This window comes from Orycteropus afer, unplaced genomic scaffold, assembly GCF_000298275.1.
Source record: "Orycteropus afer afer isolate SDZICR_OR568_19922 unplaced genomic scaffold, OryAfe1.0 scaffold00108, whole genome shotgun sequence".
Classification (NCBI taxonomy): domain Eukaryota; kingdom Metazoa; phylum Chordata; class Mammalia; order Tubulidentata; family Orycteropodidae; genus Orycteropus; species Orycteropus afer.
The window spans coordinates 7296399-7322574 of record NW_006921695.1 but is presented as its reverse complement, the minus strand read 5'-3'; the positions used below and the strand labels follow the sequence as shown (position 1 = coordinate 7322574).

General features: G+C 39.9%; 1 protein-coding gene across 1 annotated transcript in view; it reads right to left on the bottom strand.

Annotated features, from left to right (window-relative positions):
• MAP3K7CL (MAP3K7 C-terminal like) overlaps window positions 1–26176 on the bottom strand; it is a 66907-nt gene that overhangs the window by 22171 nt on the left and 18560 nt on the right. Inside the window, exons 4-5 of the mRNA XM_007943517.2 lie at window positions 19235–19296; window positions 586–701 (exon numbers count right to left, since the gene is read on the bottom strand). Of these exons, the coding sequence (XP_007941708.2) occupies window positions 586–701; window positions 19235–19296 (178 nt within the window). The remainder of the gene's footprint in view (window positions 1–585; window positions 702–19234; window positions 19297–26176) is intronic.

Genomic DNA, 26176 nt, shown 5'->3' with positions numbered 1-26176 from the left:
GACCCCTCCTTGGGTTTCCGAGGCAGTATCACTTCGGAAGTAGGATTGCCCAACCTTCCTTCCAAGGAGTGGCTGGTGGGTTTGAGCTGCCAGCCTTCTGGTTAGCAGTCAAGTGTTTTAGCCACTATGCTACCAGAGCTCCCAAGTCAACTATAGATTACATTATTCCAAAGAGCTCTCTAGTGGCTTCTTCACTTGGTGGGGAACTCCTTCATGTAAACACTAATTAAAATTCACCCCAAGCCAAAGACCTCTGAGACTTCTGGACACATTCAGACAAAATACAGTGTGACTCTAGATAGCATTTTGGCATTTTTAATTCCCTAAACTGGAAGTTCTTATTTAAAAAATTGGTGCAAACTTATGGTATTCCTTGCACTACTCCATAAAATAATTTAGTCTACATCTGTGCCATTTTGATCATCATAAGTAATATCCCTTTAAGTTGCTTGGTAACTTTGGAACCATGAACTGTAGGTTCCTCCCGCAGCCCCCCAAACACAGCACATCGGCTCCCTATCATCCCCAGTCCATCAGCAGTAGGCAGTCCTCAAAGGTGCAAGCACTCAGGGAGAAAGCACTTACTTCCTTTCCTCCAGCAGGGCAATCTCCTTTTTGACCTCATGGTATTCTTCCGCGATCCGGCAGTGCTGCTTGAACACCTGCATGGATTCTGCTGAGTCATGACAAGGCGGCAGAGGCTTCACAAACAACAGGGAGAAATCAATCTATTAATTTACACCAGAATAAAATACAACCACTTTTCTTTTCCCATGTTCTTTAGAAGAAGATTTTTCATATGAGAATAACATAGACAATCAACATTGGACAGTTTAGCTGACTCTTCCATCATCAGTTATCCTCAAGTGAATTCCAACTCATAGCAACCATGTGTGTCAGAGCAGAACTGTGCTCTATAGGGCTTTCAATGGCTGATATTTAAGTAGATCGCTAGATCTTTCTTCATAAGCACTTATGGGTGGACGATACCTTCAACCTTTTGGTTTGTAGCCTAGTGCTATAATCATTTGCACTACTCAGTTGACTCTGTTGTTGTTATATGTCATGGAGTCTGACCAACTCACAGTGATCCCTCCTTGGGTTTCCGAGGCAATATCACTACAGAAATAGATTGCCCAAACTTTCTTCCGAGGAGTGACTGGTGGGTTTGAACCGCCAGCTTTCTGGTTAGCAGTCAAGTGCCTTAGGCACTATGCTATCAGAGCTCCTCAGTTGACTCTACTTGATGGGAAAGAGAGAGGTAGACTGATACAGTCTTTGCAGTCATCCTCTAATATTATCCATAGGCATTTTCAGGCCCAACCCAGGACCCTGAAACCTATAAATTACATGTCGGTTATCTGCCATATATTAGACTAAAACTAAATCTCCTAATGATTCTGCAGTTCTCACCAGAAATCTTAAACTCTGCTTTGGAGAAGGGCAGTGATGAGGAGATATTTCAGTTGGGTGTTTCAACTGTCCCTTGCCTTCTATTCTTATAGCTCAGAGAATAATCTCATCTTTTAGAGTGGAGTAAGGAGTTCTGGTGACATAGTGATTAAAACATCAGTCTGCTAACCAAAAGCTTAGTAATTTGAACCCACCAGCCAATCTATGGGGGAAAAAATGGGACAGTCTGCTTCCATAAAGATTTACAGCCTTGGAAACTCTATGAGGCAGTTCTACTCTGCCCTATAGGGTCACTATGAGTCAGAATCGACTTGATGGCAGTTGGTTTGTTTTGTTTTGTTTGTTTGTTTTTTTAATTGTTATCTGGGTGAAAGTTTACAGAGCAAATTCACTTTCCATACAGCAGTTCACATACACTTTGTCTCATGACATTGACTACAATTTCCCACAATGCAACAGCTCCCTTCCCACTTCCTCCCCATAGTTACCTCTTCCCTGTGTCCTTCCCTCCATGCACTCCTGCGCCCTGAGCTGTCTCCCTGTGCATACACAGACCTTCTACTCTCCCATGATTGATCTCTCCAAGGAGTATATCTACCTAATGTAAATATTCACTTCATATGCCTGTCTTTTGTTGGGCTGGAAGCCATAAGAGTGGGTTTAATTCCAGACTTGAAGGGCAGCTAGGTGCCATAGTATTAGTGGTTACATTAGACTCTATCAGACCAGAGAACCTAGTTGTTTGTTTGTTTGTTTGTTTGTTTAATGATTTTGAGTTTTGTTCCACATCGTTTTCCCAGTCTATCCAGGATCTCCTATATAGATCCCCCTCTGAGCAGTTGACAGTGGTACCTGGGCACCATCAGTTCTTCTGGTCTTATAGTCATATAGGCTGAGACTCACATGGTGTACCAATCCCTTGGACTACTTGTTTCCATGGATCTTTGTTTTCTTCATTCTTCTTTGCTCTGGATGAGGAGAGACCCATCGTTGCACCTAGATGGCTGCTTGCAAGCTTTGAATATCCCAGTCCCTACTTGCCAAAGTAGGAGGTGGAAAAATGTTTTGTGCAGTATGATATGCCAATTGAGCTGGATGTCCCCTGCAACTATGGTCCCAAGCCCACAGGTCCAACTACTCGCTCCCTCTGGGTAGCTAACTGTGACCAAGAAGTGACTACAAGCTTGTCCCTTGTCAGCTCTACTATATACCTGGGAATTCTTACAGAGCATACCAATACACTTGTAGAAACATTGTCTACCAGACAATGGTCTTGGGCACACAATTTCATAGTAGTAAATGGAGAACTAATGAATTTCTTACTACTTGCTCTCTCCTCTCTTTACATTTCCCAAGAGCACAATTGTCTTTGTGGGTCACATTTAGAAATCCACTAAGGATGTAATAAAAAAAATTATGAAGTTTGTAGTCTGATTGATACATACATACCCAAACCCCACTGCCATCTAGTCAATTCCAACCCATAGGGTTTCCAAGGCTGTAAATCTTTATGGAAGCAGCCTACCTCATCTTTCTCCCATACAGCAGCTTGTGATTTCAAATTGCCAACCTTTTGGTTAGCAGCAGGATGCTATAACAACTGTGCCACCAGAACTCCTTGATGTGTGTGATTGATACATGTTGTTGTTAGGTGCCATCAAGTGGGCTCTGGCTCACAGTAATCTTATGTACAACAGAAAGAAACACTGCCTGGTTCTGCACCGTCCTCACAATCCTTACTGCATCATTGCAGCCACTGTGTCAATTCCTTGCATTGAGGGTCTTCGCATGATATCTTCCTCTAGAGACTAGTTCCTTCTAACAACATGACCAAAGTAGGTAAGAACTCTAGCCATTCCTGCTTCTGAGAAACATTCTAACTGCACTTCTTCCAAGACAAACTTGTTCATTCTTCTGGCAGTCTGTGGTATTTTCAGTATTCTTCACCAATGCTACAATTCAAAGGCATCAATTCTTTTTTAGTCTTCCTTATTCAATTGATACACAGGATAACCTTTTCACCTTTTCTACTTATCATGAGGCCTTCTGGTAAAGATCTTCTAAAAGAAATAAGGTTCGAAGTGGAATTGGATAAAATTTACCTTCATATGAAACGTTGCTCATAACCTGGTGGAAATTTCTTAATCCTTAAATTCATGGAAAAAAATCTAACAATAATCCTATCATGTAATAGCTTTCCTTACTTCCCCCTGAACACATTCACAGCATATAGTCAGCCTGCTGGAACCATTACCCTTTCTATATAGGAATAAATTGAAAAGTTGTACACAGAAGTAGTATAACTTACCCCATGAGCTAAAGCTGTTGCCAAAGGGATTCAGAATCCCTGGCTCCTCAAGTCTATATCCTAAAAGTCATTACACCATTGTCAGTTTTTTACCTGTTACACTGGCAAATGACCAGCTATAATAGTAAGAACAAAGAAAGTAATGTCTCTGGGCACCCTCGCCAAGCTGCCATTAAATCATCTCTGCCCTATTAAAGGGTTTGCATATTGGAAGGTCCTAAGACTCTCTACATCCTATTTCCTATCCTTATGAAAACTACATATGTTATTCTCAGTTCAAGTAAGAGTGTAGTCCATAACTTGCCACATGTGGGTACCTGAACAAACAATTCAACATAGTTCCTATAAGACAGCCAAAAATTTCCAGGGTCCTGTGTACAGGATTCTCATAACACTACTGCATGCTGGAGATAATATAGGCGAGAGCAGCCAAGATAAAAGAAAAATGTCTTTTACTACTGAAATTCAAAAACTGAAAATTACATATAAAAAAGGGCTCCCTTTTTTTCCCTTTTGCTTGTCACCCTGAAAAGCTTTTAAACTAAGTGAGAATTTCTATTGGCTTCCTCTTTTTTACTTGAACTTCTTAATTTGGGGAAAATCTAAAGATATTATTACATATAGGTAGTATAGGAGTTCCAGGGTGGCACAAATGGTTAAACACTAGACTACTAATAAAACGTTGGTGGTTCAAACTCATTTCTGAGGTGCCCCAGAAATAAGGCCTGGAAGATCTGCTTCCAAAAGGTCTGAACCTTAAAAACCCAATGGAGCAATCATCCTCTGCACACATGGGGTCACCATGAGTTGACTCGACAACAACTAACAACAACATGAGTAGCATGATCATGCTGATAAGGGTATATGAAGATAGGTTATATTTCATTCACACTTTTGTGTGTGTGTTTGTGTGATTTGGGTGAGTTTACAGAGCAAATTCATTTTCCATACAGTAGTTCATACACATTTTGTTTCATGACACTGACTGCAACTCCTCACAGTGTAACAGCTTTCTTTCCACTTCTCCCCATAGTTACCTCTTCCCTGTGTCCTTCCACCCCATGCACTCCCGCCACACCCCCCCCAACAGCTGTCTCCCTATATAAACACCGTCCTTCTGTTCTCCCATGATCACTCCAAGGAGTGTATCTGCCCCATGTAAATATCTACCCCCTATACCTGTCTATGGGAGCTCTGGTAGCATAATGGCTAAGGCACTTGACTGCTAATCAGAAGGCTGATGGTTCAAACCCACCAGCCACTCCTCAGAAGGAAGATGGGTCAATCTATTTCCGTAGTGTTACTGCCTTGGAAACCCATGGAGGGGTCGCTATGAGTCGGGTCTGACTCCACAGCACATAACAGCAAAAACAACATACCTATCTATTGTTTGGCTTAAAGCCAAACCTGTTCTAGACCTGAAGGGTAACTAGGGGCCACAGTCTCAGGGATCTCACCAGCATCTATCAGACCAACAAACCTGTTTTGTTTTTTTTTAATGATTTTGAGTTTTGTTCCACATTGTTCTCCCAGTACATCCAGGAGCTCCTGCACCAATCCCCCTACAAGTGGTTGACAGTGGTAGCCAGGCACCATCTAGTTCTTCTGATCTCATGGTCATTTAGGCTGAGGATTGCATAGTCTACCAGTCCCTTGGACTACCTGTTTCCATGTGTCTTTGGTTTTCTTCATTCTTATTTGCTCTGGACAAGGAGAGACCCATTGTTGCATCTAAATGGCTACCTGCAAGCTTTTAAGACCCCAGTTGCTATTCACCGAAGTATGATGTAGACAATATTTTTGTGTAGTATGTTATGCCAGTTGAGCTTGATATCCCCTGTGACCATGGTCCAGAGCCCACAGGTCCAACTACTTGCTCCCTCTGGGTAGCTGACTGTGGCCAAGAAGCCACCACAACCTTGCTTCTTGTCAGCTCTACTGTACACCCAGATATTCTTACAGTACATACAAATATGCATGTAGAAACATTGCCTGCTAACCCTATATATGAGTCATGGACATACTCCCCACCCCCCGCCTAGACAAACCTGATCATTCAGCCTGTCCACTCATGAATAGGTTGTATTTTAAGATGTACTCAGTATCCTCATATGGTCTTAGCAGCAAGATCATGTAGGATGATCATGTAGGATGATCATGCTACTTATACATAATAATATTTTCAATATTTCCCACAATTAAGAAATGCTGATTAATAGAGAAGAAACCAAAAATATTTAGTACTCAATGTTTCAGGCAGTGAAGCATGCCAGATCACTTCAGCCTTAGCTCCTACAAACTCCATCTTCAACCTAACATATAATTCAACACCTCTTCAAGTTCCCTCATTTTCATGGATGAATTAAAGAGCAGCACAGATTTATTTTTACCACAAGAAGTGGCAGAGGGCAGTTATACTATATAACTCATAACAGTGTTGAAAAATAATCTCATTAGATCTTTCCAAGTCCCTCTTGTAAGCATTGCTACCAAGATCCCTATCTGAGGCTCCCTCCATCTGTACCCAGCCTTGTTCTCCTTCCATTTTCCAGGCTTCTCTTGCAAGAACTTCCAATTTTTCACCCTCTTATAATCCTGAAAGGAGCTCTGGTGCTATAGTGGTTAAGGCATTTGGCTGTTAACCAAAGGTTGGTTGTTGGAACCCACCAGCCACTCCACAGAAGAAAGATGAAGCAGTCTGCTTCTGTAAAGATTTATACCCTTGGAACCCCAGTGAGGGTCATTGTGAGTCAGAATTAACTCAATAGCAGTGAGTTTGGTTTTTGATTTGGTTTGCTAACTTCAAATGTGTTTTAAACACATATAATTCTCATCTCAGGAATTCTGGTGAACAAAAGTATTAAGAAATTTATTTTTGGACTTAATATAAAAAGTAGAACCTACAGATTAATGCTCGGAAGGAAGATGGGGCAATCTACTTCTGTAGTGATAATGCCTCAGAAACCCAAGGAGGGGTCGCTATGAGTTGGGTCTGACTCAACGGCACATAACAACAACAACAACAGATTAATGAGATTGTTTTTCTGAATGATACAGAGGTTACCCTTATTGCTGAATGATATAACAGGTGTTTGTGAATCCCTAGGAGCCTCTGATGATGGGAATAGTTAAGCTCTCAGCTATGAACTGAAAGGTTGGCAGTTCAAACCCATCTAGAGGTGCCTTAGAAGAAAAGCCTGACAATCTGCTTCTGAAAGGTCATAGACATGAATGTGGAATATAGTTCTCCTGTGGATCACATGAGGTTTTCATGAGATGGAACTGACTCTACATCAGCTGGTACTGATATTGGTAAGTTCATGTGTATCATCATATGGTCCTCACTGAGGGTGACTCCGGCTTATCTTCTTACAACTCCTCAAAATAACAGAAATCATATGAATAGTAATATGAATGAATAAACTTTTTTGCCTAAGGAAATAGATTCCTAAATTTCAAGCACAAGAATCAGGTTTTCAGTTTAAAATGGAGCTTCCAATAAGCTACAGTAACATTAGCACTCATTAATTAATTAACTGTAAACAAGACTATGTTTAGTATATGTTCAAATTAAAAACTAAAAAGCAACTTTAAAAACATTCTGGCAATAACCAAATTGAAAACATTTATTAACTTCTTGGAATAACTTCTTTGATATAAAACAGTATTTCAAATCTCATTGCTTGATTTTGACTATTCTTGATAGAGAGATTTTCATAGTTAGAATCTCTATATTGATAGTGAATATTTTTCACATCAGAAGGAGAAAATTTCCTTATTATTTTCTCCATAATTACACTGCATCCTATTACATTTTGTATATAACTGTCACTCCCCCTTGCTTACCTATTGTTGTTGCATGCTGTCAAGCTGATTCCTACTCAGTGACCCCATATGACAAAGTAAAACTGTCCCATAGGGTTCACTAGGTGGTAATCTTTATGGCAGCAGATGTCAGAGGAAGCAGATCTCCCTTGAAGCCTCTAGTTAGGTCAAACCTTCAACCTTTCAGTTAACAGTTGAATGTTTTAACTACTGGGCCACCAAGATGATACACTACACTCCAAAGAAAAGGAATCTTGAGATATTTAATTTGAACATAAAAAGTTAAAGATATTCTGAACACAGAGACCCTGGGTGGTACAAAACGTTAATGCAAAGGTTATTAATCAAAAGGTTGGAGATTTGAATCCACCACAAAGTGGTACCTCATAAGAAATGCCTAGCAATCTAATGCCAAAAAATCAACCACTGAAAGCCCCTGGGAGCACAATTCTACTCACACACATGGAGTGGGTTTCCGAGGCGGTATCACTATGGAAGTAGATTACCCAATCTTCCTTCCAAGGAGTGGCTGGTGGGTTTGAACCACCCGCCTTCTGGTTAACAGTCAAATGCCTTAGGCACTAGGGCATCAGATAGTAACTAGTTTTTATCTGGTTATTCTTAATGTACTAGAACATAAATTCTGTGGAGTCAGAGAAACAACGTTTCCCATACATGGAATTGATAGTATCTGATCAGTATCTCACAGAGAGTTCTAAGAAGGTTAAATTAAGACATTCTCCTAACAGTGCCCCAAGCCAACTTAGTAACACATTTTCTAATGCACAGTTTAGGACCTGGATGAGGTCAGAGACCAGGAGAGGGCACTTCCTCCTCACCCCTATTCCTCCATCTCCACCTCCTTTCCCTGTTGACTGAGTATGGAGCTTGAAATTCTGCAGCAGTTTGAGTAAGCCACTACTATCTCTGGAATCCACCCCAAACCTCAGGACGTATTTAACAAGATGAAGTAAGAGAGAAACCGCAGGGTCCTGTTCCAGGAATGCTGGGTTGAGCTGCACCATACCCAACTCTGATCTCTGTCCCAACCATCAGATCATAGCAAGCTCCTCCCAAAATGGACTCATTCCTCTGGAAGGGGCCCCATGGGAAAGGGCCGAGCCAAGCAGCCCTCAGCAAGAGGCAAAGCCAGCTTAAGCATTTCCTTTTCTGCTTGGCTTCTTCAAATACTACTGGCCACATCTACTTCAAAAATGAAATAATTTAATTTTCCTATCCTAGCTTCCCACACAGAAGATATATTTAGGAAGCCTAAATATGATACAGTCACTGAGTAGACTTTGTGTTTATTCCTTGATTCTTGGTGTTATTTATTTATTTATTTTTTTATTTTTTTTTTTTAGTGGGGTGAAGATATCCAGTTTGAATTTATATTGCCTTTTAATACCTCAAAATTAACAAATTCTAAGAGGCAAAACATCATTCAAGCTTATTCTGATATGTTCAAAACTCTGCTATCTTAAAATTTAAAATTTTTTTTAATTTGAAGAATTGATAATCTCAACTATGATCAAAGTCTACGTTAGTAATTATACTGCATACCTTGTATATTTTACAACATTGGAGTAAAGTATATTTAAGTCATTTCTATTGACTAAAGACAAGTACCCAGATGGTACAAAGAGTTAAACCCTTGGCTACTAATTGAAAGGTTGGTGATTCAAATCTGCCCAGAGGCACAGTGGTACACCTATTAAAAACCCTATGGAACACAGTTCTACTCTGAAACACATGAGGTCACGATTAGTTACACTAGAAAGCAAATGGTTTATGTTGTTTTTATATTTTGTTTTGTTTTTTTATTTACTTAAGCAATATAAAAGGGAAATTCAATGGTCTCTCAAACTTTCTCAACAACACATACCTTAATGACTCCAACAAACGGGTTTCTCAAATAAAAATTAATGGCACTATTATGAAACCCCAAAAGCAAAAAAACCAAACTTACTACCATCGAGTGTATTTCAACTCATAGTGATCCCCACTTGGGATTCCAAGGTTTTGAATCTTTACAGAATCTTTACAAGGTATGCAGTTTTGAATCTTTACAGACTGCCTCATCTTTTTTCCGTGGAGCAGCTCGTGGGTTTGAACCATCAACCTTTTGGGTAGTAGCCAAATGCCTTAACCACTACATCACTAGGGCTCCAAGGTATGTATACAAATATATGTTTTCTGTGTAGTTACAATAGCTGAAAAACATGTGTATGATAATTTTGAAAATATGTGAGAAAATAGCAGACATCTCCAGTGATTCTGATGAAACTATATCCCAAATACATTTCCAGATGTTAAGGATTAGTATAGCAGAATCCTGGAATGCTAAGACTTCATTGTTTTCTACCATTTTTATTTCCCAGATAGCAGGTAAGGTACTGATGCAAGACCTAAAAGAAGTGTCTGGGGAGGCTCTCAGTAACAAGCTATGATGATCCACAACTGAAACTACAAAAGTGTTTATTTGTGGAGGTGACATCAGTTTCTGGACTTATCAGACTCTGAGAAATTTCAGTGTGTACCACAGAGACACCTGTCACTGTCATCTCAGCTTAGATGGGGGGACTTCAGGAGGCATTGAAGCCATTTCTCAATTGGTTCAGAAAAAGAAAAAAAAAAAGTCATATTGTTTTCTAAGTACCTTGGCATTTTGAAAAGAGAGTTTCAGAAATTCTATCCCTAAACCAAAAATCTAAAGTGTTGCTTCTTTTGTTTCATTTTCAAAGTACAAAGATAAATTCCAAAAAAAACAAAATCACTGCTATTGAGTCAATTCTGACTCATGGCAACCTCTGTTGCGTTTCCAAGGCTGTAAATCATCTTTTTTCCATGCAGTGGCTGGTGAGTTCAAACCAACAACTTTTTGGTTAGCAGCCAAATGCCTTAAACACTACACCACCAGAGCTCCTACAAAGATAAGTACTCATTGTTATATATTTCTTTCAATGAATGATGTCACTGGGAAAATAAATTAATATTAATCGAGCAATTGTTTTGTTAAGGACTATACTAGATCTGGAGTCCTTGGTGGTGTAATCAGTGAAGTATCCAGATACTAACTGAAAGGTTGGCAGTTTGAACCCACCCAGAGGAACCTCAGAAGGAAGGCCTAGTGATCTACTTCCTAAAGGTCACGGCCTTGAAAACCCTCTGGACTGCAGTTTTACTCTGCTCTCATGGGATTGCCATGAATCAGAATCAACATGATGGCAACTGGTTTACTTTTTGATTTGGTTCTAGAGCAACTCACTATCATTTACTAACCACAACAATCCTTTGAAATAGGTACTGTTATGTCCACTTCAATGGGAGAAAAGTGAGGCTTAGAGGGTCAGCAAAAATGAGGGAAACACTCAATGAGATGGATTGACATACAATCCTCAATAGATTCAAACATATCAAAGATCATGGACATGGCACAGGACCAGGCAACCTTTCAGTCTGTTATACAGGTCACTGCCTTAATTATCTAGTGGTGTGGTTGTTGTTGTTGTTATTTGCGGTCGAGTCAAACCCGACTCATAGCGACCCTCCCTTGGGTTTCCAGAGTGGTATCACTGCAGAAGTAGATTGCCAAACCTTCCTTCTGAGGAGTGAGTGGCTGGTGGGTTTGAACCACCAGCCTTCTGGTTAGCTGTCAAATGCCTTAGGCACTACGCTACCAGAGCGCCTTATCTAGTGTTACTATAACATAAATACCACAAATGGGTGTCTCTAAGAAACAAATTTATTTCCTCACAACTTAGGAGGCTGCAAGTCTGAATTAAGGGTGCCAACTCTCTCGGAAGGTTTTCTCTCTGTGTCAGCTCTGGAGAAAGGTCCTTAACTCTTCTCAAAGAGATTGACTCAAGACACATCCTATGCTAATTATGTTTCCTTAGTAGCATAGTGCCTAAGACACTTGACTGCTAACCACTGCTGGTGGGTTGCAGTTCAAACCTACCAGTCACTCCTTGGAAGGAAGGTTGGGCAATCAACTTCTGTAGTGATACTGCCTCAGAAACCCAAGGAGCAGTCGCTATGAGTCAGATCCAACTCGATGGCACATAACAACAACAACATAACAAAAGGTGCTCTGGTGACATAGTGGGGAAAGACATTTGGCTGCTAACCAGAAAGTCAGTGGTTCAAATCCACCACCAGATGTTCTTTGGGAAGAAGATGGGGCAGTCTACTGCTGTAAAGATTTACAGCCTTGTACACCCAATGGTGGTCACTATGAGTTAGAATTGACTCAATGGCAGTGAGTTGGTTTGTTTGTTTGTTTTGCTTTAACATAACAAAGATAACCCATTCCCAAATGAGGTTACAACCACAGGTATAGAGGTTAGAAGTTGTGGGATAACATCATACTTGAAGAAAGCAAAAGGTCATTAAAAAGACAGGAAAGAAAGAAAAGACCAAAATGAATGTCAGAAGAGGCTCCAAAAATTGCTTTTGAATGTCAAGCAGCTAAAGCAAAAGGAAGAAATAATCACATAAAGGAGCTGAACAGAGATTTTAAAGGATAGCTCAAGAAGACAAAGCAAAGAATTATAATGAAATGTGCAAAGACCTGGAGTTAGAAAACTAAAAGGGAAGAATACAGTGGACATTTCTCAAGCTGAAAGAACCAAAGAAACAATTCAAGCTATGAGTTACAATATTGAAAGATTCTATGGGCAAACTGCTAACCAGAAGGCTGGAGGTTCAAACCCACCAGCCACTCCTCAGAAGGAAGGTTGGGCAATCCACTTCTGCAGTGATACTGCCTTGGAAACCCAGGTAGCGGTCACTATGAGTCAGGTCTGACTTGATGGCAAATAACAACAACAACAATATGTACAAAATATTAAACTATACAGGAAGCATTAGACAAGATGGAATGAATACACAGAGTCACTATAACAAAAAGAATTGCCTGACATTCAACCATTTCAGGAGGTAGCATATGGTCAAAAACCAATGGTTCTGAAGGAAGAAGTTCAAGCTGCACTGAAAGCAGTGGTGAAAAATAAGCCTTCAGGAATTGAGGTAATACCAAATGAGATGTTTCAACAAATGAAGGAACACTAGAAGATTCACCATGCCAAGAATTTTGGAAGACAGCTACCTGGCCAATCAACTGGAAAAGGTTGATATTTGTGCCCATTCCTAAGAAAATTCATCCCACAGATTGTGGAAATTATTGAACAATCTCTTTAATACACATGCAAGTAAAATTTTGAAGATAACTCAAAAACATTTGCATAGCACATGGACAATGCACTGCCAGACTATCAATCTAGATTCAGAAGAGGACATGGAATGAGGGATATCATTGCTGATGTCAGATGGATCTTAACTGAAAGGAAAAAATACCAGAAAGATGTTTACCTGTGTTTTACTAACTATGCAAAGGCATTCAACTGTATGGATCATAACAAATTATGGATAGCATTGCAAAGAATGGGAATTTCAGAACACTTAATTACGCTCATGAGGAACCTGTACATAGGTACATAGAGTCAGTTGTTCAAAGGCAAAGAGGCAAAGAACAAAGGGATACCATGTGGTTTGAAATGAAAAGGCTGTGTATCAGAGTTATATTCTTTTATCACATTTATCCAATCTGTATGCTGAGCAAATAATCTGGGAAGTTGAACAAAACAAAAAAGAACCCAGCATCAGGATTAGAGGAAGATTCATTCACAACCTGTGATATGCAGATGACAACCTTGCTTGCTGAAAATGAAGAAGACTTAAAGCACTTACTGATGGATATCAAAGAATACAGTCTTCAGTATGGTTTATACCCCAACACAAAAAAAATAAAAATCCTCACAATTGGACCCACAAGAAACATCATGATAAATGGAGAAAAGATTAAATTTGTCAAGGATTTCATTTTACTTGGGTCCACAAGCATTTCCATGAAAGCAACAGTCAACAAATTAAATGACAAATTGCATTAGCAAATCTGCTGCAAAAGACCACATTAAAGTGTTAGAAAGCAAAGAAGTCACTTTGAAGACTAAGGTGTGCCTGATCCCAGCCATAGTATTTTCAACTGCCTCATATGCATGTGAAAGCTGGGCAATGAATAAGCAAGAGTGAAGAATTGATGCATTTGAATTACCGTGTTGGTGAACAATCTTGAGTATACTATGCACTGCCAGAAGAATAAATAAATCTGTCTTGGAAGGGCATAACAGAATGCTCCTTCGAAGTAAGGGTGGGAAGACTTTGCCTCCCATACTTTGGACATGTATAATAAGAAGGGACCAGTCCCTGGATAAAGACATCAAGCTTGGTAAAGCAGAGAGTCATGGAAAAAGAAAAAGACCTTCAGAAGATGAATTGACACAGTGGCTGCAAGAATGGACTCAAACATAGCAATGATTGTGTGGATGGCACAGGACAGGTTAGTGTTTCATTCTATAGTACACAGTATCACTATGAGTTGGAACTGACTCCATGGCACCTAACAACAATAGCATCAAGGAGGTTAGGATTTACAACACATATTTTTGGGGGATGCAATTCAATCCATAACAGTCGCCATGAGTAGGAGTCAACTCAACGTCAACCAACAACAGAGAGAGTAAATAGCATGCCCAAGATCAAAAAACTAGTAGTGGAGAAATTCAAATCTAGGCTAGTCTAGTGTTAGTGCTTGTACTTCAGTCACTGTAATTTCCACTAGGAAGTTTATTACAATCCACTTGTTAGCATGAACTCTACCTGGTCATAAAAATACATTCCTCATTCCAGTGCAATTAGAATGGCATTACAGCCCAGCATTGAATCATCTATAGGTAAAACCACAGTCCCCAAAACACAACAACATGGTTAGGCTTGATCCTGTCTGAAGCCCAAGACTATTAAAGGATTCCACTGTTACAGTCATTATCTCAGAAAGAAAACTGTGACCTAAAGAAAAGTACTATTTTTCATCCATTCTTAGAAGTGAAAACAGAATTGGGCCTCCTTTCTTCTGACTGTATGGTATAAATTAGTTGTACACAAACACTGCCTCTGTTGGGCAAGGAGGATTTATAGACCTAGTCCCAGAAAAAGAATCTGAACAAGATAGAATCAACCTTCTACCCGCCCCTGGGCTGAAGTCCAAGTCCCACAAATGAACATTATAAAGAGATGCTCACTTTAACACCTACCTTACCCTGAGCTCTCTTGCCCAACATTTTGCATTAATAGAGACATCAAGAGAAATGTTTGTCACTGCTATTCTTGCACAGGGCTTTTTTTGGCTTCTGTGAAAATAGAAGCATCATGGATTACAGGCTCAAACATGCCCACATTCTTGGCAAAGCAATGGAAAAATCTTGGGGGTCAAATTGGTGATAGAGTATCTACCAAATAGATAATTTATAGCTGCATTTCATAAACCATAAATACTCAAAAGAATGTGCCATGGGTATCAGAATGTCAGAATAGATTTTACAAGCCTGTTTTATAACAGCCATATTATGTTGCAAATCAGGAAAAAAAAAAATCTCCACCTATCAGAGAATTTATGCAGCCCATCAACTCCACAAAAGATGTGAGGGAAAGTGAGTTCTCTGGATTTAGAATCAGAGATCTGGTCTGAATTCCTACTCTGAAGCAGTGATTTGTTTACCCTAAATTGGAAGTCAAGTTCCTTATCTGTAATCAAAACCCAACCAAACCCCACTGCCAACTCAAGTCAATTCCAACTCATAGCTACTCTTTAGCACAGAGTAGAACTGTCCCATAGGATTTCCAAGGTGTAAATCTTTATGGAAGCAGACTGCCTCATCTTTCTCCCAAAGAGTGGCTGATGGGTTAAACCATTCATCATTTAACAGCGAAATGTTTTAACCACTATGCCACCAGAGCTCCTTATTTGTAAAAGAAAAGGAAAAAAAAAAAAAAACTGCCATTAAGTCAATTATGACTCATAGTGACCCCCATTGGGTTTTCAAGTAGTTAAATCTTTATGTAAGTAGATTGCCCCATCTTCCTTCTGTGGAGTGGATGGTGGGTTTGAACCACCAAACTTCTGTGCCACCAGACCTCCTTTTCTTATCTGTAAAGTGGGTATGTAATTGCTAGCCCTTATAAGGGAGCTCAAGGAGCTCTGATAACATAGTGCCTAAGGCACTTGACTGCTCACCAGAAGGCTGGCGGTTCAAACCCACCAGCCACTCCTCGCAAGGAAGGTTGGGCAATCCTACTTCTGTAGTGATACTGCCTTGGAAACCCAAGGAGGGGTCGCTATGAGTCGGGGCCAACTCGATGGCACATAACAACAACAACAACACAAGGGAGCTCTGGTAGCATAGTGCCTAAGGCATTTGACTGCTAATCAGAAGGCTGACAGTTAAACCCATCACCCACTCCTCAGAAGGAAGGTTGGGAAATTTACTTCCATAGTGATACTGCCTCAGAAACCCAAGGAGGGGTTGCTATGAGTCAGGTCCAACTCGAGGGCACATAACAACAACAACAATAACAACTTACATAATTGTTGCAAGGATCAAATGAGATAATATTCAGGAAGACAATTGACCAATAGGTATTCAATATGCACTGCTGTTGTTGTTGTTATGTGCCATCAAGTCAGACCCCACTCATAGCGACCCCTCCTCGGGTTTTTGAGGCAGTATCACTACGGAAGTAGATTGCCCCATCAAATTTAAATCTGAGGATGTACAGAGAGTAGGGCAGGTGATAACCTCTTTTTTCATTAGGTAACTTTTAAGGCTTCAACCAAGAGTATCAAGAGTCAGTTCATTCTCAAGCAAATGGTAACAACCACAAGGCAGCTCGTATGCCTTTCTAACCTAACTTTTATTCTTCTGTAGAGGATTATGATGAAAGATAAGATTCTAGGAGCCATTGTGTGTGATGAAAGCACATGATGCTGACTGTAAAACTGGCCTGCTCCATGGAATAGATCATTCCCTTCATACATAAAGCATTTTCATTGCTTGAGACAGACTTCCTGCTGCAGAATGGCTTAAATTTATGTTTATGCTTGGTAAGCATAAAAACAAGAATCTACTTTTAAATATTGTTTTCTTTGTTAGGTTTCCCATTTTCATCCTCATCACCTTGTTTTTAGTCACTCATACCCTGGAGGTAGAATAAAGGCCACAGGGAACAGCCTTAGACAGAGGCAATGTTAACCCAATGGCTTGGCAAATGATAAATGCTTGTAACAAACCCAATCTTACCCTTCACTCAGCAAACTAGCACCTAATTAAATATTTTTGATTGTGATGCTGGTAATGTTCACTCCATTCATGAAGAGATAAAGCAATATCATATTTTAAGGGGGAGAAAAAGAAAGAATCAAGACCCTTGAGTTGGAAACCACCATCTCAACTGTCTAACTCATTAAGGATAGATGGAGACAGAGTAATCTCATTGGATTGAAATAATTTAAGAGACTTAATGTCTAATATATGTCAAATAGAATTAAAGCTATAAAGTTCATATGGATATAGTGAGGCCTTAACAGAAAAAAATCTGGATAATTGCCAGGGAGAGCTACTGTGACTCCAGTGGAGAACGATCCATGAGTCTGGAAGACCATAAACATTCCCAAAGTAAAAAAAATGTTCTCATCAACACACAAAGATAGAATTAAAGATCTATAATTTGACCAGAGAACTAGACCTTTAATATGATTTAATATGCTTAATTCTCAAAATACATTTACTCTTTATTTTCCTCTAACTTCTGTGACAATACAGTAGCTCTGAGGTTCTAATAAAATAAAAGAAAAAAATCTATGACTGAGGAAAAACAGTTATTTAAATTTTGCTATTCCCAACTCCACAAGTAATAGCACATATATCTCACCTTCTGTGAGAATAGCACCTAAGCAAGGCATGTCGTGTGTCTTGTGGGCATGACAGAGGGAAAAGATAAGTAAGAGATTAGTTGTTCTCCATGGTTGAAACAGGAGATATTTGGGTTATGGTTAGTAAAATCCAAAAGAGCTAAGTTGCAGGCTCTGCCTAATAGCTGAAAAGGAAATTTTGAGGGAAAACAGAGCTATCTTTTGAGAGCTGTGTGATGATCAATATAATCCTCCTACCTCCTAAAGCCAAGAAAAAAAGACTTCTATTTGACTCTGACTCATGGGGCCCCCTGTATGTCAAAGTCAAATTGTGCTCCGGAGGGTTTTCAATGGTTGATTTTTCAGAAGTAAATCACCAGAGCTTTCTTCTGAGGCATCTCTGTGTGGACTCAAGCCTCCAACTTCTCAGTTATCAGTTGACATGTTAAGTGTTTGCACCTCCAGGGACTCTACCTCCTAGACAATCTTCAGTAAAATCTACATGACTCTATGGACAGGCTTCCTGTTGGAGAGCTATGACAAGTGTCAGGACTGCTGTAGAGATGAGAATGAGGACTAATGGAAGCCAAGAGGGCCACATAAACAGAGTTTTACTGGGTTGATTATTAGAGGTCATGCCAACAGGGGAGCAGTAGTTGTTCAAACCTGATCCTGTTCCAACTTGATCTATTTGCTTCTAAACTTTTACTCAAGTGTACTGGGTACTAAGATAAGAACTGGCACTAACCAAAAGAAGCACCATCTTTGTTTACTTAAGGACTCATTCTTGGTTCTTCACAGCTCTATCAAGTATTGTCCAGTCCTGGGAGTTCCAAACTCAAGAGCCTTCTGGACACCAGCTATGCCCACAAATGGGAAAATCCATTAGGTATAAAATAACATGGAATGTCAAGGTCTGTCGGAAACTGTAGATTCCAGACCCTTCTGAAGACTTGCAATGTATTTGGGGGGGGGGGGAGTGGCAACCAAACAAAATGTCTGTATATAAGATACAAGAGCCTATTGGATTCATCTAAATGTGATCACCATTAAGTACTCCAGTGAATAGCTGACTCAGGGCCAGTACCCAGGCATTTTAGGCACAATATCCTCCCAAAGCCATCTTTGTCTATAATCATTATATAGCATCTAAAGAAAATTAAAATCTAATAAATTAACTCCTTGCAAATAATTCTGTATTCTAAAAATGAAGTATTTTGGGATAGATCATTCATAACCTATGCATACAAAATATTTTTCTTATGAATCAAACCAGAGAAGGCTTAACTATAAATAATTATATTCCAGTAGAAGTTGTCAGAGAACTAGGGAGGGACTGAGAAAGGAGAAAGGTAAATTATTCAGAAGTCTTGGCAATCATGACAAATTTCCTCCACAAAGGTTACTGCTAAACTACTAACCCAAATCAGGGCCAAACTGCAGTAGCCAAGAAGCATCCACAGAGAAAAGTAAAAGTAGGAACTAGCTTGCACTGTAAGTTCTTCACATCTTGCAACATTCCTGAGGACTTCAAACTGGCTTTAAATCAATCAAACAGTTGCCATCAAGTCAACTTCAACTCATGGCAACCTATTGTATGTCAGAGTAGAACTATGCTCCATAAGGTTTATAATGGTTGTTTTTTGGAAGCAGATTACTGGGCTTTTCTTCTGCAGCACCTCTAGCAGGATCTGAACCACCAATCTTTTGGTAAGCAGCCATGCACGTTAATAGTTTACATTACCCAGGGACTTCAGAGCTCTGGAAATGCAAACCTTGATGACCAGAAAGCCCCCCACTCTTGTGGGTTAATTACTTCTCAGGTCACTATACTTTCTGAAACTGAATAGGGAAAAAGAGAGACTTAAGGAAATCCTTACCTGTAGCTGCTGGTCTAGTTCTGGAAAGACCAGAGGAATGGAGTCTTCAGGAGGTGTATCATCTAAAATGAGAATAAAATGACTCTTCACTAGAGAGACCCTTCTCTTATAACAGTTGCCCTGCTGTTACCATCCATGGACTTGCATAATTAAACTATCAGTTCATACTGTTTCAGTCATTCTCATCACTTCAGTTGAGAACAGACAGAATGTAGACATTTTTACTCGTTTTCAGTACAAAAAGAAACATAGCAAGCTTAGTTAACCCACCCAAAATTTTTGCAAACAAATGTCAGTATCCTCAAATATTCTATCTGGTAGCTTTCCAATAAGAAGTACTACTTGTCTTTCAATATTCCTAAGTTGGCCAAAACAAAAAAATATGATATGCATAAAAGTGCTTTAACAAAGTGCTAACGAGGTGACTAAGAAGTTCTGGTGGCACTATACTTAAAGCATTGGGCTGCTAATCGAAATGTCAGCTGCTCGAACCCCTCAGCTGCTCCACCAGAGAAATATAACACAGTTTGCTTCAATAGGATTTACAGCCCTGGAAAGCCTACGGAGCAGTTCTTCTCTGTCCTACAGTGTTGCTGTGAGTCAGAATCGACTTGATAGCAATGGGTTTGGGGTTTGTTTTTTATATTTTTAATTTTTGATTTAATGGTGTGCCCAGAACATTCTCAATGGGACAGAAAAGTATTAGTTAAAAAATAAAACTTCCACTCTGAATAACTCCAAGCATGGTAAGCTTTGTTACTTTTGCCCTCTGCTCTTACCACAAAAAAACACAAACAGGCAGGTTAACCAGAGCCTTGTTCTCAGTGGTAAAGGGTAGCAGGCAACAACCAAACAGCACCAGGCAGCACTCCCAACCTCAGGTAGAACCCACAGCCTGCTACAATGCTGTCCTCAGCCACACAACTGGCCTCCTGAGTAAGTACTTAAATTGAATGACTGGCAATAGAAAGGTGTTGCTGGCTCAGAAATGCAGTTCTCAGCAGCATCAGAGGAAACCTGACAGAAGTTGCCCTAAAATGTCCAAGTCACCCCCATATCTCTTCTAGAGCATACTGCTGGCCCAGCCCTGGTGCCATATGGCAACCCCTTGTCCTCAAAACATCCATCTCTCCAGGCTGACTCTGGGAGATTCCATGACCATCAATTTTCAGTCCTTCCTGGTTGCCTGTTCATACCACAGTACATATGATTATGACAATAAGACAAAATACAAGGTAAAAGAATAACAAAAAATGAAGATATTTTAAATTTTAAGAAAGGAAAGATAATGTATTCCATGCTCTCAACTGCTATAATCAAATGTGTTTAGGAAAACAGAACTAGAGAAAGTGATATGGACTGTACCTAACACAGAAACCAGTTCTTCCTCTCTAGCACAGTTTGGCAATAAAATGTAGTACACAAGCGCTCTTGGCTTCTAAGTGATTACATTTCTTTGAAAATCAAGATAATCACCAGAAAGGTAATTCAAATGAGAACAGTATTAACATCAGCCAAATACCTCAACAGTTGCAATACAGTTTCTGACTAAAGTTTCTACACCTCTAGTCAAAGTGGTATATTAATGTTCTCATTTAAAAGCAGCTTAAGAAAATAACAATGCATCACCAAATCTGAATCCATTGTACCTGTGCTGTGGCAGGTTCACTGACACTCTATTTAGTGTTGCAGAACAAGTAGAAACTGAGAAATCTTCCACAAGACCCTTGCCACAGACAGGCTGGAGGACTGCCTTAAGATCAATCATGGAGACTCAAGCCTCAGGTCCTTTTAATATTCTATCTCTTCCTATTCAGAGTCCTTCTATTGTTAACCAGACCAAACCCACTGTACTACCAGCAAGTCAATTACAACTCATGGTGATCATACAGGACAGAGCAGATTGCCCCAGAGGGTTTCCAAGGCTGCAAATCTTTGTGGAAGCAGTCTGCTTCATCTTTTTCCCACAGAGTTGGTGGTAAGTTCGAACTGCGGCCTTTAGATTAGCAGCCAAATACTTTAACCACTCTACCAACAGCCTTCTGTTTTTGTTATTAGCAGCCATCTGTTGATTACAATTCAATATGACCCCATGTGACAGAGTAGAACTTCCCATAGGGTTTCCAAGGCTATAATCTTTATGGGAGCAGATCACCACATCTTCTTCCTGCAGAGTCACTAAGAGGTTCTGAACTACCAGCCTTTACAGTTAGCAGTTGAGCACTTAATCATTGCACCACCAGGACTCCCTACTCAAACCAAACCAAACTCACTGCCATTTAGTAGATTCTGTTGGGTTTCCAAGGCTATAAATCTTTACAGAAACAGGTTGCCTCATTCTTCTTCCACAGAGCAGCTGGTGGATTTGAACCAAATTCCTTCACCACTACACCACCAGAGCTCCTTGGGCTCCTTATTAGAGGTTACTAGTTCTTCCAGTTACTACTGTAGCTTTTTAAATCCACACAATCATTTGCAAAGAATTGGATAAAAGACAGTAACATTCACTTGGTGCCACTGACATTTTAGAGGTAGTCCTAATTATAAAAACTATACTTTCTGAAAACTAGCTTTGGTCTTAGATGCATTACATTTACTTCAGTGCAATTTCAATAACCTAGACATCAGGATTATTTTAGCCTGTTGGGTCCAAGGCCAGAACGATTTGGCACAGGTGAGTGGGAACACATTATTCTCTGGCATCCCAATCCTAATTAGCAGACACTCTTTGGAAGGAGAAACCATTTCTATAAATCACTAGAGTAAAGTGGGCATTCTGGAGATGTAAAAAACAGCCAGAAATGGAACTCAAGGCTTCCTGAGACTTAATCAGCCTAGCCCCCTATGAAGTCACATTCCTTTTGCTTATTTATAAAAAAAAAAAAGAAAGAAAGAAAGAAGGAAAAGATTATCTATTTGTCTTACTAGACTGTTAGCAACTCTGATGTAAATAGTCAATACTTAGTATGACTCAGAATTAATGAGGCCCATTATGGTAATTTATGTTATTATTTGGAGTCACACCACATATCATTGTTGTTAGTTGCCATTAAGTTGATTACTGTTCATGGCAACCCAGTTTGTGTGCAAAGCAGAACTGCTCTGTGGGATTCTCAGGGCTGTGTGAACTTCCAGATGCATCTCACCATGAAGAGGCACATAAATATGACCATACCAATATTTTTGCAGATAATCCAGCCTAGGACTGGATTCCTTGAGTTAAAATAAAAGTATAATTGATTGACATAGAAATTTTACATGTGTTGGATGATTCAGAGAGATGAGCAAAATAAAAGCAAGACTTTTATTAAAGAACAGATCAAGTGGGATTCACCCAAGCCGGAAATGGCAACAGACACAAGAAAACCAAAGGCAGATGCAAGGAGACTAGCAAGTCTGAAATCCAGTCCTGTATTTCACTACTTGATGCCATCTGGTTTCACAGGCATCTCAGCCAGCCAGAAATTTCAGGGCTTGCGAAGCTGCTTACAAAGCTGTCCCAAGTTGATGTGTGATGTGTTTACTTTCAAACAGTGGCTGCCTTCTTTGACTGGTTTTAAAAATAGGCAAGTATTCTAAAAGCAGAATGATGAATCACAGGATTGAGCCAAAAGGAAAGAAGGAAAATGACTCAGGCAGAGTAGTAGCACAGTTGTTCCACAAACATTTGGCCATGTAGCTGTAAAACATTTTGACAGTGATACTGGATCAGAGTTCCTGAGAGCAGTTAAGTTTGTTTTGATAATTCCAGAAGCACAAAGCAAAGTACAGTAGCTATGCAAGAGACCCCCTCCCCTGGCAAATTTAGCATTTTAAAAAAAGGAGAACAGTTGGTAGATATGTTTATAGTGAGACAAAATCTCAGGGCAAGTACATTTTTATTCAAATTTAGTTATTTACCAAATAATTTTTGAATGTCTATTCAAAAGGCAGGGATTAAGGGTCTATACTAAAATGACAAATCATTGCATCATATTTTTTTAATCCATTAAAGAAGGATTGGTGAGTTTCTTTTTCAAAAACACTATTGTAGAGTTACTGGATAAAGAAAAAAAAAAAATCCTAAGAATTTCGTTGAAGGATTAAATAGAAAGGAAAGAATAAAAAGGAAAATTTTTTTAATAAGCAGATGTTCACTGCCTGCTCTGCAAACACAAAGTGACTAAGTCAATGGTACTTAAAATAGCACTTTCTTATTTGTATCCCAACCATTATGACATACCATAGTACATTTTAGGATTGGCTTGTCTCAGCATCTATGGTGCAGCTGTTGGGTTGCTTTTGTGGTTATTCTGTTTTCAGGTTTTCTTAAACTGCCTCCACTCTGTTGCTCAATGAATCATATAAGTGAGACCCATTGCATCTATAATCCAACCCTCACTGTTATTTAGCAATTAGAGGTATGCAATGAGAGTGGTCAGAGAATGTGGAAGCTGGAAGGGGCTAAGCAATCATTTGTTCCAGTCCCCTTAGCATAGTGCTAAGGAGAAGCATCCTGAGAGCAAAAAGAAAACACCCAAAACTTCATGATTAGTGGCCATGGAAGACTAAGGAGTCGGGTCTTGTGACTCTCAGCTCTTCCCACCCCAGCACTCCACTCTTCTTTACCTCATATCCATGGATTCCCCCAATACTGGGAATCAAACAGAACATCAAACTTCTTATTTGACAAGTGGAGATTATTTTAGAAAAAAAACTAGTGTACCACCATTATTATTCTATAAGACAGAAAAGATTTTAACACTGAAACATTAGGACAAACATAATCTTAGGATAAAGGATAATCTGTTGCATTCGATAAATAGAGCTTTAAAGACACAAGCAAAGAAACAAACACAAAAACAAATTAAAAAGCAGCCATGTCCTGATTCCTTTCATTTCATAGCAAAGAAGTGAAAACTTCTTCAAAACCAGACCAGATCTGTTGACAGCATTGAGAACCACTTTACTCTCGGAACTAACCAAAAGTTTGGCAGTCCAAATCCATCCAGCCTCACTGTAAGAGAAAAACCTGACAATTTGCTTCTATAAAGATTACAGCCAAGAAAACCCTATGGTGCTCGATTCTACTCTATAATACACGAGGTTGTCATGAGTTAGGAAGAGTTCTGGTAGTGCAGTGATAAAGGTATTCAACTGCTAACCAAAAAGATTGGAAGTTCAAATCCACTAGCTACTGAACTGCAGAAGAATGAGGCAGTCTGCTTCCATAAAGATTTACAGTCTTTGAAACCCTATGGAGCAGTTCTAGTCTATCTTATAGGATTGATGAGTCAGAATTGACTCGATGGCAGTGGGCTTTGGAGCCATGAATTGGAGTTGACTTGATAGCAACAGGTTTGATTTTGGGGAATTTTGGTTCTAGACAATGACCGGACTGGAATTTGAAGTCAATTATCTTCCCCTCCCACTGTGCTCAACCTCATAGCCATAAATGGGGTCTACGTTAAGTAACTTGAAATCTCTGGTAGAAAGATATTAGGTTTCCATGCAGTAGAAAAGACCTCAGGAGAGGAAGAAACTGCTCACAAAGGACATTCCTAAACTTCATCCCACTCCCCAACCAGGAATGCTAGAGGCAGCCCTGCCCAGGACCTACTCAGTCTGTCTGCATTCCCTGAAGTCAGGACCAGCTTCATGAGCATGTGATCTTTCCAGTTATGCTATCCCTTCACTTACAAGGGCCTTGCATTTGGTTTAATGCTCTGCTGTTACTTTCTCAAAATTCTTAATAAGGTTTGAACAAGGGACCCTACATTTTCATTGTGCACTGGGCCCCATAAATTAGTAACAAACTAGGAACAAACTGACACTTAAGAAGCTAGTATGCTTAGCTGCATTATCAGTAATAACAAACGCTATGGGGATCTTGTAGCATACTGGCTAAGGCACTTGACTGCTAACCAGAAGACTGGTGGTTCAAACCCACCAGCCACTCCTCAGAAGAAAGGTTGGGCAATCTACTTCCGTAGTGATACTGCCTCGGAAACCGAAGGAGGGGTCACTATGAGCCAGGTCCAACTCAACGGCACATAACAACAACATGGGTAGACACATAGGTAGAGAGGCTAAATGATTGGATATATCTAGGCAAAAGGGAATATACTCATGACCAAATATAAGATTGGCAGATGATATTTCTACATACATATTTGTGTGTGCTGTAAGAATGTCCAAATATACAATAGAGCTAACAAGGGGCAAAGTTATGATAACTTCTTGGCCATACCCAACTATCCTGAGGGAGTGAGTAGTTGCACCTGGGGGCTCGGGACCATGGTGGCAGGGCACATCAAGCTCAACTGGCATAACGTACTACACAAAAACATTGTTCTACATCCTACTTTGGTGAGTAGCAACGAACGTCTACAAGCTTGCAATTGGCCATCAAGATGCAACAAACAATGAGTCTCTCTTCATCCACAGCAAAGAAGAATGAAGAAAACCAAAGATGTATGGAAATAATTAGTCCACGGGACTAGTAGACCTTGTGATCCTCAGCCTACATGACCATAACACCAGAAGAACTACGTGGTGCCTGGCTACCACTCTCAACCACTCAGAAAGGGATCAGTGCAGGAGATCCTATATAGAGTGGGAGAACAATATGGAGCAAAACTCAAAATCATATAAAAGAAGAAAAAAAAGAAGAACAGGTTTACTGGTCTGACAGAGCCTGGTGAGACCCCTGGGACTATGGCTTCTCCTTACCCTTCAGGTCTGGAATTGAACTCACTCCTTTGGCTTCCAGCCAAACAATAGACAGGCATATAGGGTGAACATTTACATCAGGCAGATAACACTCCTTAGAGCAATTAATCATGGGAGAACAGAAAGGCAGTGTCTGCATAGGGAGATAGCTCAGGGGTGAGGGGGTGGCAGGAAAGAGGTGACTACAGGGAGGAAGTGGGAAGAGAGCTGATACATTGTGGGGAATTGCAG